This window comes from Schistocerca nitens, chromosome 2 (genome assembly GCF_023898315.1).
Source record: "Schistocerca nitens isolate TAMUIC-IGC-003100 chromosome 2, iqSchNite1.1, whole genome shotgun sequence".
NCBI lineage: Eukaryota > Metazoa > Arthropoda > Insecta > Orthoptera > Acrididae > Schistocerca > Schistocerca nitens.
The window spans coordinates 137,943,608-137,959,370 of NC_064615.1; the positions used below are offsets into that span (position 1 = coordinate 137,943,608).

General features: G+C 35.1%; 1 protein-coding gene across 5 annotated transcripts in view; it reads left to right on the forward strand.

Annotated features, from left to right (window-relative positions):
* The window catches only part of LOC126235831 (phospholipid transfer protein C2CD2L), a 624,312-nt gene that overhangs the window by 534,508 nt on the left and 74,041 nt on the right, over positions 1-15,763 (forward strand). For all 5 annotated transcript variants that reach the window (XM_049944685.1, XM_049944683.1, XM_049944684.1 and 2 more), the window contains 2 exons: positions 10,402-10,486; positions 14,113-14,298. In XM_049944685.1, the coding sequence (XP_049800642.1) occupies positions 10,402-10,486; positions 14,113-14,298 (271 nt within the window). The remainder of the gene's footprint in view (positions 1-10,401; positions 10,487-14,112; positions 14,299-15,763) is intronic.

Here is a 15,763-nt window from a genome sequence, read left to right on the forward strand (position 1 = left end):
GCTTATTGAGAGAATGAGTGTACATCAACAATTTGGATTATTCCTTAGTTTCAGAGGTCATGTTCTACACAAATGTCCTGCCTCCAGTCATGATTCTGTTTAGATATTCCTCCCCGTCTTCATGGTAAGACCGAATCCATTCTTTCAGTTTTGTAAACATTGGTTAGATATTTTGGCACTCACCTTGGAAAAAGCTTATAATAATATAACCCCAACTATTTTGAAAAAGCTATTCTTGAAACCTGAGGCACATCTTCAGGAAGTTCAGAAATTGTGAACCCGTGTCCCACGTGCATAATTTTGTCAATATCTTGTGCAGGTTCATCAATCACATCTGAATGTTTTTCTCAGCCACTTCCATCATGAACATCTGTGCAACCAACCTTGAATTTTTTTGTACCACATCCTCACAAAACCATCACTCATAACCTTATACTCATACACATGACACAATAGATGATGAATCTTGGTGGCATTGCCTCGTCTGCTTGCAGGAAATGAATGATAGGATGTACCTAATGTACTGCACTTTAAAGCAGTGTGTTTTTAATGTCCACCAAAATAAATGAATCTTATTACAAACTTGATAGCAATATAATAGAGGGAAACATTCCACGTGGGAAAAATATATGTAAAAACAAAGATGATGTGACTTACCGAACGAAAGCGCTGGCAGGTCGATAGACACACAAACAAACACAAACACACACAAAATTCAAGCTTTCGCAACAAACTGTTGCCTCATCAGGGAAGAGGGGAAGGAGAGGGAAAGACGAAAGGATGTGGGTTTTAAGGGAGAGGGTAAGGAGTCATTCCAATCCCGGGAGCGGAAAGACTTACCTTAGGGGGAAAAAAGGACAGGTATACACTCGCACACACGCACATATCCATCCACACATATACAGACACAAGCAGACATATTTAAATATGTCTAGATGTGCAGAAATGAATATGAAGTGTCTTTTTAAAATTGATAGTGGGACCAAACAAGTCAGTGACACTTTTAAGAACATTGTTTACCCCCTTCTTCTGTTCCTGGGTGTATGCTTGAACTGATTATGATATTAAAGTTACCCACAGAAAGAACTAATTCTGCTTGTTGTATATTGGATGGAAGATCATTTGCATATGTGAGGAACAATGGCAGACCTGAGATTGAGCCTTGAGAAATCCCTTATGTGATCTGCTCAGTCAGAGGTATCTCCCCTGATCACATTCGTTGAATTACTAATTACAACTTTCGGCTTTCTTTTGGTTAGACATGACATTATCCATTGGCTGGCTATACCATCTCTTGCATAGAACCTCAGATTATCTTGGAGGCTATTGTGGTTCACATAGTCAAGTGTCTTAGATAGGTCACATAAAATGCCAACTGGTGCTAATTTGATATTTAATGCTTGTAAAATTTGGTGAGTAGAGCATAAATGGCGTTCTCAATAGAGCAACTCTTATTAAATCCAACATGTGATTTACTGAAGATATTGTTGTTGCTCAGATGGTGTGCTGTTCTAGAATACATCCCCTTGTCAAAACTTTTGGAAAATTATGAGGGCAGTGAAAGAGGTTGGTAGTTAGCAACGTCAATCTTACCACTTTTCATATGGAGGGGCGTAACAGTGGCACATTTCAATCTCTCTGGAAAAATGCCTTGAGTAAGTGATGCATTACATATTTGAGATAGACAGGGCTTAATATATAGGTACAAATGTTTAGTACTCCATTGGAAACACCATCAAATCCATGTTAGGTTTTATTTTTGAGGGAATATATAATCTTCCTTATTTCAGAAAGAGAAATTTGTTATACATTCATATGGTTGAATTTTATGAGAGTTGCTTTTTGACATACTGTTTTGATTTTTCTCTTCAACTGATTGTCCATACATTTTCCACTGTATTTAAGAAATGATTATTAAATACATTTGCTATCTGTGACTCATCATTTTTAGTCCTCCTATTTAATTGAAAAGTGATGTTATCTTGTTATGTGGCCATTTGTCCTGTCTCTCATTTCACTACATTCCATACAGCCTTAAGTCTGTTGTTAGGATTACTTGTTTCTGACATAATGTGCATTTTCCTTGATTTTTTAGTAACTTTTCTTAGTAATTATGAGCATTTTTTGTAGTGTGCAACAATACAAGGACCTTTCCTTGTACTTGCCAATAGATAAACTCCATTTTCCTTTCACAAAGTACTTCAATCCCTCTAGTGACCTATGGTTTTTTACATGTTTGTTTTATGCCCTTTTTGATTAGCTTATGAGGAAAGCTGTTTTCAAATAATGTTGAAATTGTTCTGGATTAGATTAAATTGTATGTTAGCATTTGGTTCGTTATAATTTTCACCACAGGTCATCTCTTGTGAACTATTCTAAAAAACATTTTTATCTATACTGTAAGGCACATTACATTACATTAATACTCATTCCATAGATCATGAGTATGACATATTGTAATAATGTGGAATGTGTCAGTTTAACATAAGTTTTCTTTACACAATATAATTAATTTTTTTTTTTTTACAGTTACTATTTCATATCTAAAAACGCATCATGATTGGAGAGAGCATTTATTAGTGGGTAATCAGTTATTTCCTTCTTCAATGAAAACATTATCATGTAGCATCTTAATGTCTTAATTACTGAGATTAAATTATAGGCTACAAGTAAGGTTTCCAGATCATGTTTCCTGTCGTAAACCCTTAGAAAATCACCATTAAAATCACCACAGACTATTAACTGCTTGCTGCTGTCTGACCATAAAGAATCCACATTTCTCATAAAGAGAATTATTACAGTTAAAAGTGAATTATTTTTCAGTATTAGTTCACTAGCACACACTTGCAATTGCTGATCACTATAAAATCTACTTGTCTTGATGTTTTGAACCTCTGTTTGTTCTGCCTTAATATATGTAACAAATCCTCCATTCCCATGTTAGTTCTAGAAGAGTAAGATGCTAGAGTATAATCCTTTATATTTAACTTTTCTAACCCTGTGTTTATGGGGTGCTCAGATAGGCACTGGATATCTATCTTTTCTGAGCTCTCTAAATTTTCCAAACCAACAATAAGGTCTTCCAGCTTATTATCTGAATCTGTGCATTCTTATGCCTTTTGTGTTCCTCTTTTGTCGTTTTAACTTCCTTCATAATAGGGTGTCCCAATGCTGATTCTAACTTCAAAAAGGTACCTCTGACATAAGTAATCACTTGCTTTGTGTGATGATGGGCTCCGAACATTTTGTGCAGGAACCTCAGCCAACCTATCTTTCCCTCTCATGTTCAAGTGTAGGCCATATCTAGTATACCCCATCTCCCAAATGTAGCAACAAACCATTGTGTATATTTCTATCTCAGTCCCATTTATAACATATTTCTTTCCTACTACATTACCTTTAGGAATTATCTGGATCCAGAAGATGCACCTGAGTATAAAAAGCTGAGGGTCTGTATGAAAGCTTTCTTTGAAATGTTTGATACTAGCGTCTCATATTTATATACAGGTAAAATAAAAGTCTTTGTACTGTTGGAATACAGCAATAGTGGTAAATCATGAATCAGCGACATCATAAATATGGTAGTTCCTTATGCCTGGTCTGAGTGATAAAAGATAAACAGTTTCATTAATCTTGTCATTAAAAACAAAACAAAAAGTCAGGCTACAGTTTATTGGCAGGATTCTGCAGAAGGTACAGCTTCTTTACAGAAGAGGTAATTTATGTAACATGCTCAAATGTCAACTCTAAAAGAGGTACTTCGCATAATATACTGAAATCTCAACCTTATCTGGTGTTTTGTGAATCCAGTATAACTGAAAAAATAGAAAAAGTCTGAAGGTTTTTCCTTTTCATGATGAGACTATTTAGTCAGCATGAGAATGTTACAGATGACCAACAAATTTCCTTGAATGCAAGATTACAGGAAAGGTCTTATGCATCTTGTGAAATACTGCCTTTCAATTCTTGAAAATATGTTTGCAGCAGATTAGAAGCAAATGCTACAACCTTTCCTCTTGATGTACAAATTATATAAGGTCACACTCATAAAATCAAGAGTGTTAGCACATTTACAAAAGTAAAAGTACACAGGCAATTGTTTTACACCCGAGAGTAGAAGGAGAAGGAGAATGGAAGAAAATTACACTTGTGCAAGGTACTATCTTCTGGTGATATGAGGGGACTTCAAAACATAAGTTACACATGTCCCATAATAAGGTCATTGCACAACAAGTGTGGTGCATTGTCAGAAGAGAGAGTGCATGTTCTGGATTTACTGTAGACATAGTTCTGCTGTGGTATGGTTAGCAGGTACACCCCAGGGTGTGAGCGAAATGGTGCAGTGTCACATCCAGCTGTAGTGAAATGATGCCAACAATTTGACCAAGGTTGCAGAGACATGGCTGATGCTAATTGGGAAGGAAGGCCAACATTGACTACAGATTACAATGTCCAGGCAATTGAAGAAATGATACACAGCTATCACATATTTTCCAACAATGAGGATGTCTCATCTCCAATGGCTTCATCACCAAGGAGCAGATTTCCATCACTAAGGGAATGAATGATTGGTAGAACGTTCTGACAGTTGTTTGCAGAGACTTGGTGACTGTGTTGGAAAATAGTGTCATATATCTGTTACACTTTGAAATGTAGTGCAGCATTCAATAAAAGTTACTTGGCCTGCCATAAAAATGTGTCACTTACTTTTTGAAGTCCTTCTACAATGGCTTGCAGAGAGTGGCCTCGGCAGCTGGAGACAGTGGTCATCCATGTGTGAGCTGCATTGGCATGAATGTGTGTGTATGTATGTATGTTGTCTACTTCAGAAGAAGGCCTTCTGGCTGAAAGCTTACATGTTTAGTAGTCTGTGTGTCATACCCATTAGCAACTCAACATCTCTACTATACGGTGAGTAGCAATCAGTACTTTTCACAATATTGTCATTATTACATTCTGGATTTTCCATTGTTCAAGTTTAATTAATAGAAGTTTCAGATTATGGTACAATGAATTCTATCTTTTCTGTTAGAAAATAGTGAGAAAGGGTAAACAAGGCACTCAATTACAGAATGCAAGTTCGTTCATTTATGGGCCATTTGAGCTCCTGCTGTATCACACAGCAAATGAAGATGAGGAGAAAATCTGCTCTTATATGGCAACCTGACTTCCGTTATTGCCTCCTTAGACGTACTGGTGTCAAGCTGACTAAGAAGTGTTGTACTGTACATTAGTAACTCATACTGTAGAATACAGTGTAGTTATCTGTGCATGTATTACATGCAGTTTTAATCATTGCAGCTACTCTAGCCACTCATATCAACGACAGTCTTCTTGGAATGTGCATGTAATATTGCTATACTGAAATGAAATTTTAAGTAATAACACAGAGCTGCTGTTGTTGAAATTATTGTTTCAAGCCTACTTACAGACCTTCAAAAATATTGATGAAGATAGGGAGTACTTTTTGTAGTCAAGTCAGAGGACATTATGGGACCTGCCCCAGTATCTGACATGTACCTAACTGGCTGGTCTAAGTGGCTGCATCAGGGAGAGGGGGAAAAAAAAAAAAAAAAAAAAAAAAAAAAAAAAAAAAAAAAAAAAAAAAAAAAAAAAAAGCTCTTGAAAAAAGTAAAACGTTTCTAGAAAATATTGTAATAACCAATTTGCTGCAAGTTTTAAACAAAAGATTTTTCTAAAATCTAGAAAAATTAAATATTTTGTACAAAATTGACAGTGTCACACGTAATATTGATTTTTAGCCAGATAAAGATGTGTATATTAATGTTTCCATCAACATGTTACGTTTCTGACAACCGATAGTATTTCACACAGGCTTAGTTGCATTTCAAACAAGCACATGCACTGTGTAACATGTTCTTATTCTTCAAGGACCAATCCAACGATATGCCATGTGAAACAATAGTCTCTCCAGGTGCTAGATTGTACCCAACACTAGTGGGTATGGGGAAGAGATAAAAGTGATTGGGAGAACGTTTTACAACTGTTTGACAGAAATGTTAGAGAACTCTTGTTTCAGCACTATTTTGCTAGGTTTGCATGTGCCTGGATTTCAGGTGAGTGCAGAAATGCACCTGTACTGAAGGAAATGATATAATTTCCCAGCAAAATTATAGGCTGAGTGGAGGGGCAAAAAGTCTACTCTATTGCCTCCTATCTCCCCCCCCCCCCCTCCCCCCTCCCCCATCCCTACACACACACTTACACATACATATGTACTCTCTCTCTCTCTCTCTCTGTGATAAATATTTTTGCAGTGTGGATGTTGTGTTTGTGTTGTCAAGGGCCATTTTGAAAGTGAAAAGAAGGTAGCAGCTCCAAGGAGACTGGCAAGCTTAACATCCTCACACTCTCATCTGACTGATGGATTAGCAGTCTCATTTGCCATTGTTCCAAGACTCTTTGGAGAGATTTGAAATTTAACTGCAAACATTGACACAGTTTTAACCAAAGACTTCACACTCACTGTCTTCCTCTTGCCAAACATTTATTTCACTACCAGATATCAGCCCAGGTATCTTAGCTGAGCATCACCAAACTAGAAAAAGTTAGTGATCCAAGTACCAAGACATGTTGATGTTTTAATAGAATTTTTAGCACAGTTCTAATTGAACGTACCTTGCAACATATGAGCTCTGCTGATGTATTTCTGATAACTTGAAGAAAAAAAGAAAGCTAATAGTTTTGCTTTATGTTGGTTTCAGCACATAGGTAAAAACAATTTATATTTAAACATATTAGGATCTGAAATTCAAAGTAACATATTCACATATTCGCTGATAAATTTAAAATTGAAAATAATAAGTAGAACTAACAGGGAACAGCATGGTTGATAAATGGTGTGTGCTCGGGGGGGGGGGGGGGGGGGGGATGTAATTTCTACCTAAGAAAAAAGTAATGTAGGTGGTGTGATCTTTTTACAGAACATACTACGAGACATGTCCAAAAGTAAGTACCATTTTGGAAAAAAAACATAAAAACTTTTTTCTAAAAAAAATAATTTTAACGGCAAAGAGCATTTCTTAAAATATTTTTCTACATAGTTGCCACCATTGTTCAGGCATTTTTCATAGTGGGAAACCAATTTTTCTATGCACTCTTCATGAATAGGTGCCATCAGTGAAGACAGCCACTGCTGAACAGCTTTTTTCAAACTGTCACCACAGTCATAGTGCCTTCCTCAAAAATCACTCTTCAAGTTCAAGAACAAGTTAGAAGCTGCAAAGTTGGGGCTGTAATGCAGGTGGTAGAACTGCCCCCAACCGAATTGTTCAGTAAAGTTTTGAGTGACACCGGCAGAATGGGAATGTGCATTATCATGAAGCAACACAGGGCCTCAACTGAGCATTCCACGCCTTTTGTTTTGAGTTGCATGTTGAAGTTTTTCAGTGTTTGACAGTATCGTACCACACTGATGGTCTCACTTCTTGGAAGATACTAAGAAGTAGAATACCTTATGTGCCCCAGACCACAGTGTATATGATCTTTTGTACTGACAGTATTGTTTTAAATTTTTGATTTTTTGAGGATTGGGATTGCATCGACTCCATCAACTGTTGTTTTGATTCTCTACAAGATGATAATGCCTTAACATTCTTTGTGTTGAATAACAGTATAACAGGATGCACATCACAGTTGACAGGCTCAGAGATTGTCTTAAATATTTTAAACAATTCCTAACAAATGTAAACACAACACAATTATGCTTTAATGGTGTCAGTGGAAGGACAATGAACCAGAGAGATGAGCGCAAATGTGCAGAACTGCAGTGCTTTGGTGGTGGTACAATGAAATGATATTTACTTTCTGGATACACTGTGTATTCTGTCTTCTAATTTAATTTCTGTGGTAAAATTCAACAGCTATGCTCTGTCTAGTGATTTCATTTGAACAGAACATAGAAGTGGGCGTAGGGGAGGAACCATCTACTGTTCACAAAACTATATTTCATAACATAACTGAAAGTAAAAATTACGGTTGAAATATCAGCAGTGAAGCTAGTTGTGAACAAAGTGGCTCTGATTGTTACAGGGCTGTACAGATTTTATAGTGCTGCAGTTGACAGTTTCTTACAAAATATGGAGAAAAAAAGATTAAAAATATATGTAGGAAATATAAAGATATAGGAATAATTTTTACTGGTGTTTCTACTATAGACACCTTGAAATACACTAAAGATTATGAACACTTTAATTATATGCTGCTTAACTGTATCTTGTTGATGGGTCAGTTAGACCAACCAAAACAGCTCTAGCTGTATGTTTCATAGCTACACCATTCTTGAAGTAACTTTGTTGTATCATGAGAAAGAGTGCTCTTGGTAAAGTCTGTATTTGTCATAGTAGTGAAATACAGTCAGAAGATATGAAATAAAGAATAAATTCAAGCCTGGATTACAGTGGGGCTTCTATATACTAAGAAATTTGCAAAAGCTTGTGTATTATTTGTGTGCTAATATCTAACACAAAGATTAAACAGTGCTTAGGAAAGGCAGGCACTCACTTGCAGATGACTGTAGAAAAGATATTTGTTTTCATAACTTTGTAAACAGTATTAATGTATGAAAGTAACAATAAATGAATCATTCTTTCTAAGGTTAGATTTTGTTGCATCTTATAAATGTGTCTAACAATTTAAAGTAATTTTTTATGTACTTTCCATCTTAAGAAGGCCAGTTGTTGCATGAATGAAATACAACATTCTTCTTGTTGATATATACACAATAAATGTTAATATATGTTAATCATAAGCTTTGTGACACCTTTCAATGTTTCATTCAAATGAACAGTATTTCTTCCACGAATTTTTCATTTTAAAGCATAAAGTAATTTTCTGAACTGCAAATGAGAACACTGTTTATTCGAAGTATGAACAAAGTAGAAATGAAATATGAGGTCTTATTTTCAATTTCCTATGTAGGAGAGCAACTTGTGATTCCCACAGTATTACTGTAGATAATGCTTATCAAATATCGATCCTTGTCACAGTTTTTACTTCTCTCTTTCTTTTTATTCTTCACCTTACTACAAGGTTTGGTATCACATTGGTATCACATTGGTATCATATTTGTGACTGAAACTTGCCTTTTATCTTATACAACAGATCTGATGAGAGGTTATGGTACCAAAAAGTGTAATAATATGAAGAACAGAAGAAAAGCAGAATTTGTGATCAAGCCGTAATATTTGATAAGTGCTAAGAAAACAGTCATTGATATCCAAAAGTATTTCTTGTCTTCAATGGTAACAATGTGCAGAAGATTCTAACAAAAGTGTGTTTTCCTCTTGAGATCACCTGTTGGTTAAATCAACAAAAATTAAAGTGCACTCACTATTACTGAATTCTTTTCAGTAATAAAATTAAAATAAATTTATGTATATAATTCATGTTTGAACCATCAGCTGCTGTGTATGCATTTAGTATTCGAATGTTTGCTTTTAAAGTCCTGTGTCATATATTTACATACATGTCATGCACTACACATGTTAAGTAATTTCTAATAGAATGTGGTGGCTTAAACCGTTTTAAACCCTCATCCTTGACGATGGTCCCAGACCAAAACCAGTAGAATTTGGGTTAAAAAAAAAAACTGATGGTTCAAATATGCATTTCATACATTACTTAATGGCTGTTGGCAGTCACCTTCAAAAAATGTTTAAAATAAGTTTAACTGATGAAACTGTTAAATTACAAAAAGAGAGGATGGTTGGCCAATAATAAGCTCCAGGAGGTGAAATTTCAAATACTGCCAATGCAGATACTCAAAAGTAGTGGGGAAAAACTTTCCAAACTTTCAAAAGTTTTATGTTTCTTCATTAGAGAGGAAGTAGGGGTTCAAGGGAAAAAGAGGGGCAAATCACTCAGACCCCACACTGGGAGGGATCCACATCTTGTAATAACATCATTTTTTTAATGTTCCATGTGGCCATAGTTGTCTATAGGGTAGAACACCAAACTCTTGCCTGGATTCAATCCCAGGTGGGCCAGTGATATTTTCTCATTCCAGCACGGCACCAAGTCCACTCAGCCTGCCATAAGTTAACAAATGAACACCAGTTTTCTTTCCCAAGGGTAAAAGGCAGCTGGGACCATGGGCCTGCCACCCTCCCCCTCCTAGTCCTATGGAAAAAAGGGCTGTACTCTATCTACAGCCAGGCCAGTAGCCCAGTCATGGGCTGTACTCCACGTACTTTACTTTACCCATTTTATTAAGTGTTCCATAAGTTAATAGTAATTGAGAATGACTTAAGTGGGGCTACTGTCTCAGAAAGAAACATCTTTGACGTACTGATTACCTAAATTTGGACTACATATTCAGATGTCAATATGGAGTGCCTTTTTTTCTTTAGTATAATTAACATACATTTCATTGCTTTTCAGCAAGGCACAAAGGAAACAGCAGCACTACCACCCTCGGGGCAGGATGGCATGCAGACAACCACACCAACATCTACCCTCACAGATGGTACTAATATTCTTTATTTACATAAAATTGTGAAATAAAATACTTGAGCATATTGAAAAAAAAGTAGAAATATCTTGTACTGTAGCAGTCATTTATCACCCCATCAATAGGAAATCAGTAGGAGAAGTAAAACAGATGATAGTGTATAAAATATTAAAGTAATGACTTAACTAGCATTAGTTTTTATCTGATTTATCAGTATTTATTTATTAATTTTGCCTGCTCTTCTTGTAGTAAACAGTGTGCCAGAATGTGCAACATACTGGATATGTGTTGCACTTTCTGTCCATACCTCTGTCTGTTGGTCATTATCTATGTCATCCTGCCTGCTTGTAAATGTATGTCTGCCTGTGAGTGTTCATTGAATTCCACACAAACCTACAAATCCTGCACCACTTGATGTTTCTTTACATCTTTGAGCTACAATGTGCTATGTAAATTTTGCTTAATTTGCAGATGTACATTATTGACATGGAAGAAAGAAAAACTTCAAAAGTGCAAAATATGATTTCAGTATAACAATTACTTTTCTGTTTATAATGGTTATACATGACACTTTTGTGGGGGAGAAATCATGCACTGACCAACACTTTCTGAATCTAAAATAGTCACAAACAAAGAGATGCAAAATACTGTGGATCTGAAGCTACAGTCATTTGGTCATTTTCATTTATTACAGAGAATAAATAAATTCATCTGATAGGTGCTATTCTTGAAATCATCCTAGATTAAAACTAATGTGATAAATGTCAGGACAAAAATATGTTAATGAAAAAAAGTGCTCTATATGATATAAAAAAGAGATGTTATTTGACTTCACAAATAGAACTGAAGCAATGTGACAAGAATGACTACAGAGACAAACAGATCATAGATCAGTTGGTTTGAACAAGAAAACTGTGTAATGTGTGGAAGATAGAACATCTGTCACAGTATTTATCTGAGATTTCTGTCAATGACTTATATAATTGAGACAAAATGTCGTTATAATAATGAAGTGATAAATATTTACAAGTACTTCAGTCTGTATTTTATACACTGAAGCAGGTGTTTTATGACTCAGCATCTGGAAAGGGAGGAGCTTATATAACCATTAAATATGCTGGCAAATTAAGTTCACATGCATAAAACACACAGTCAGAAGGTTGTGCATGTACTGGAACTCAGTTTTGGTTTTTACTACCACTGGAACTTAGAACTGTATCACCCTTATTCCATTTGTATATATACCTTCTAGTTAAGGACACACAGGTTGCAAAAGTGGCATCCAATTGAAAGGCTTGCACCTGGTCACTGAACAACACAAAATTAATCAATTAACACTCTAATTGAAAATGAACTGCATTAAATTACAATAATTTTGCTTGAAAGAAGGTGGAGTGATAGGAAATGAAACATATCACCACTACACTGAAAATTGCTAACATCAAATGGATATGTGTGTACACAAAAGATTGTGATTCATGAAGTACATTGATAGTAGTTACTGCAGTTTCCATTGAGACCCTATGAAATGTGGGCATGTAAAGTAAAAGAATGTGAAGGCTGTTTTACAATATAAATCATATCAAAAGATATGATAGTCAGTACTCTTGTGAAGAAATTATTAATGCTACATTACTGACATTGCACATCAGCAAAATTATTGTACAGAAAGAAAGTTTATTTTATAGAAAAGTTTGACAAAGTGAAAATGACAAAGCTGGACTACAAATATAGATTTTTCTGTTATTTATTGGAAATATAAGAAATTTGCTGGTGCCGAAAGACTGTACCTCTTTAATTACTGGCAGTTAGTATGCACATATTACCACATTAAGGAAAATAACAGTTAGAAGCAAAGAACTGGCCATAAATTCATATAAAATGGATTCTATTCAGATTCTCGTATGCAGAAGAATACTTGCAGATTTCTCTTCCTAATAGTAAAAAAGTAAATTACTTTGTATATCTGTAGCACGGAACAGAGATCACATAAAAAATAGATGCAAGTAAACAAAATAGAAAACTTAATTCAGGAGAACCAGGATGCCTGAGAAAGAAAGGAAGGAACAAATCTAAAAGCTTGCAGGAATTCAAAATGAAAGAGAAAATTACAGACATTTCCAAAACTGTAAGTGTGGAAGAAGAATGAAATAATAATAAATTTGGTCATGTCCACTGATGCATTCCATTCTAAAGTTTTAACAAGATTCTGACCAGTTAATCTGCAGTTTCGGTACTTTTCGTCTTTATATTTGTCCTGTGTAGAAAAAAAAATCATTATCTTCTTCTGAAATGATAGGCTTTTCACTAAACATACAGGAAAGTCACTCTCTCTCTCTCTCTCTCTTTAAAATCTAACAGCATTATGAGAAGGATAGATTGCTACTCACTGTAAACATGATGTGTTGAGTTGCAGTCAGGTATGATGAAGAAACTGTTATATATATTTTCAGCCAAAAACTTCTTAAGAAAAGAAAAAGATTCTGTCTGGAAATAGTGCTTTTGTGTGTGTGTGTGTGTGTGTGTGTGTGTGTGTGTGTGTGTGTGTGTGGAAGGCTTTGGCCAGAAGTTGTATACAACAGTTTTATCATCATGCCTGTCTGCAACTCGGTGTGTCATCTTTACAATGAATAGCAATCTATCCTTTTCATAATATTGTTGGCATTCCAACCTGGCATTTCCTTTGTTCAACTCTCTAAAATTTTAAATTTTATAATCATTTTATCCTGTAGGATAATTTTATTATTTAGTCTGCTGTCAACTGACAGATTCATTATTTGTGGTTGTTCCTTTCATCTCATTGTAGCACATCTCAGTACGCTCATGAAGTTTTACTTTAATTTACACAATGGCAAGGGTTATGATAAATTGAACTTATAGCGCATAACACAGAAGGAAAGGATGGAACATGTAGTTAAGGCTGTTGAAAGCTTTATTTTTGTGTTGTTCATTAATTATATTGTTTCCATAGGTAGCTAAATGTGCTATTTATTCTGAGAGCAAAACTAATATTGAAAGCAGATGCATTTTTCTGGACTCTCTAATTTAATTTTCACATCCAATAAATACCACCAAAAGTCTTCAACTTATCAGTATATTAATCACATATACTTTCTGGCACAGGAAATCCATTCTGGAGCTATACAAATCCGTTTTGGACAAAATATAAGGAATAAGTAATGTTAGATTTCATTCGTTACATATTTAACGTCATATTTCTCTAGTAACCCTTATTTGTCTAATGCATGAATGCCATTTGAAATCTATGAGTATTTGAATTTTTCTAAAATCAAACTTACTTTGTAGTATAAACTTTTTTCTTGGCTGTTCAGTGAACTATTCCATATGAGTCATTACCAGACCCTTATCTGTAATTACCATTACCACTGTTACCAAGCAGACAGGTCTCTCGAACTCACAGGAGAGAATACTATTTATTTATTTCTTGCAGTATTTCACCAAACATATCAATGAATGGAGAGTTGGAAGGAAACACCACTGCCTACAATTTTGACATTGTATTTTATTTCACATTATACAGATAATTTTAAGGACAACAAAAGAAGCAGCATGTATCTGTGAAAAAGTACTCCATTCAAAGATTGATTAGCAAGAGCTAATCACATGCAACCCTTTTACAGATAGGGGTAGGAGTAGAAGAAAAAAGAGAGATTTCTTTGGAACTATCAAGAGGCGCTTGGGTCGCTCAAAAACACGATCTAAGTCAGTGGATCCAGGTGAACGAGATGATTCACTGAATCGTGATGCATCAATAAATCGATCTATATCAGCAGATAGGGCTCGAGATCCATCTGCTCACTCAACTGGTAATTTACTTTCTCTTTATATAACATTTTAATAAGAGCTGTCGAAGCATGAAGGGCACATATCTCGGTGAGTTGCTATAATAGTTTATTAATTTGTGCTTAACCATGTTGATTGCATCATTGAATGAAATTTTTACACACTAATGTGTTGTGATTAACAATAATATGGACACATTAGTCCTACATTTTGTACACTAGAGGCTCAAGAATCCAAAGGGTGCAATTTTTTCATGTTCTTTCATATCTTCTTTTATTTCTTTAGTAGATTGTTATTTAAGCTGAATATTTTATCTGCTTCCACCATAGGCTTGGTGCATTTATAGATGTAGACACTAGAGATTCTATCGACTGAAAATCATATTCAGTTGAAGATATTTGCAGTGAATAATCTTAACTGTTTTCTCAGTTAGTGGTGAATCTTCAGACTTGGACAGATAGGAAATCATAGAAGTGTATTTTGAGGAAAGATTTGTCATGACTTGTCTCATTTCTTCATCACTCATTGTTTCATTTATGCATCAGACTACACGATATTAGTGTCTAATTTCATATTTGCTTGGTTGAATAAGAAAATTTTGGACACAGAGTAAAGGAAAGGAGAACACTGGGGAAACAAAGTAAGAAGATGAGGAAAGCTTAAAATGGGGACCGAGACATTGGAAGGGTAAGGGAAACAAGGAAGGCACATAAGAATAAAAATGAACCACAGTAAAGAGCACTTGTTGTAGAAATCTCACTTTTGGGAGAACTAATTTATGTCTTTAAGGCTATGAAATAGTTCAACAATGGCACTTAAGAATTTCGAGGGGTCATATCAACATCTTTTTTCCCTGACTTCATTCTTGTTTTCAGCACTGTTATTCATGCTTTGCCTCCTTTCTGTCTTCATGTCATTTTGTATTTGCTTGGATGTGACTGTTCCATCTACTCTGCTACAGAGCAACTCTTTCCATCCCAGTTGTAATACACCTCTGTTGGCCAGGATGAAGATGAGAATGTTGTTCAGCCTTCTTCAAAAAGTCATGACATATTGCCTTTTCTCCCGTATCATTTCCTTATTTTATATTCAAGATACTGTTACTTTAATGTTTCAAGATTCATACCTGTAGTGCTGTAAAATTATTAATTTTGGTCAATGTGACTTCATTTTGAGCTTCTGCATAGGGAGAAGGAGTAATAAATAGCTGAATGAAGTAGTGGTTTGAGGTGCAGTTTAAGTTTGGTTGTGGCAGTGGCAGCAAAATGAATGGCAGTGGCAGCAAAATGAATTTTTAAGGTGGAAGAGACACTCTTTCTTTGTAAAATAGTGTTACAATTTTTTTACTTTCTCAGGAAGTATATCTAATAAAGTGGCAGCTTATAGACATATTCATGTTCAAGGCATTGATAAGTATTTCTTCATGTGAGTCCCTAAAACTATCACCAGTATTTCATTAACTCATGGTTTTATTCCTTCTTTAGAGCA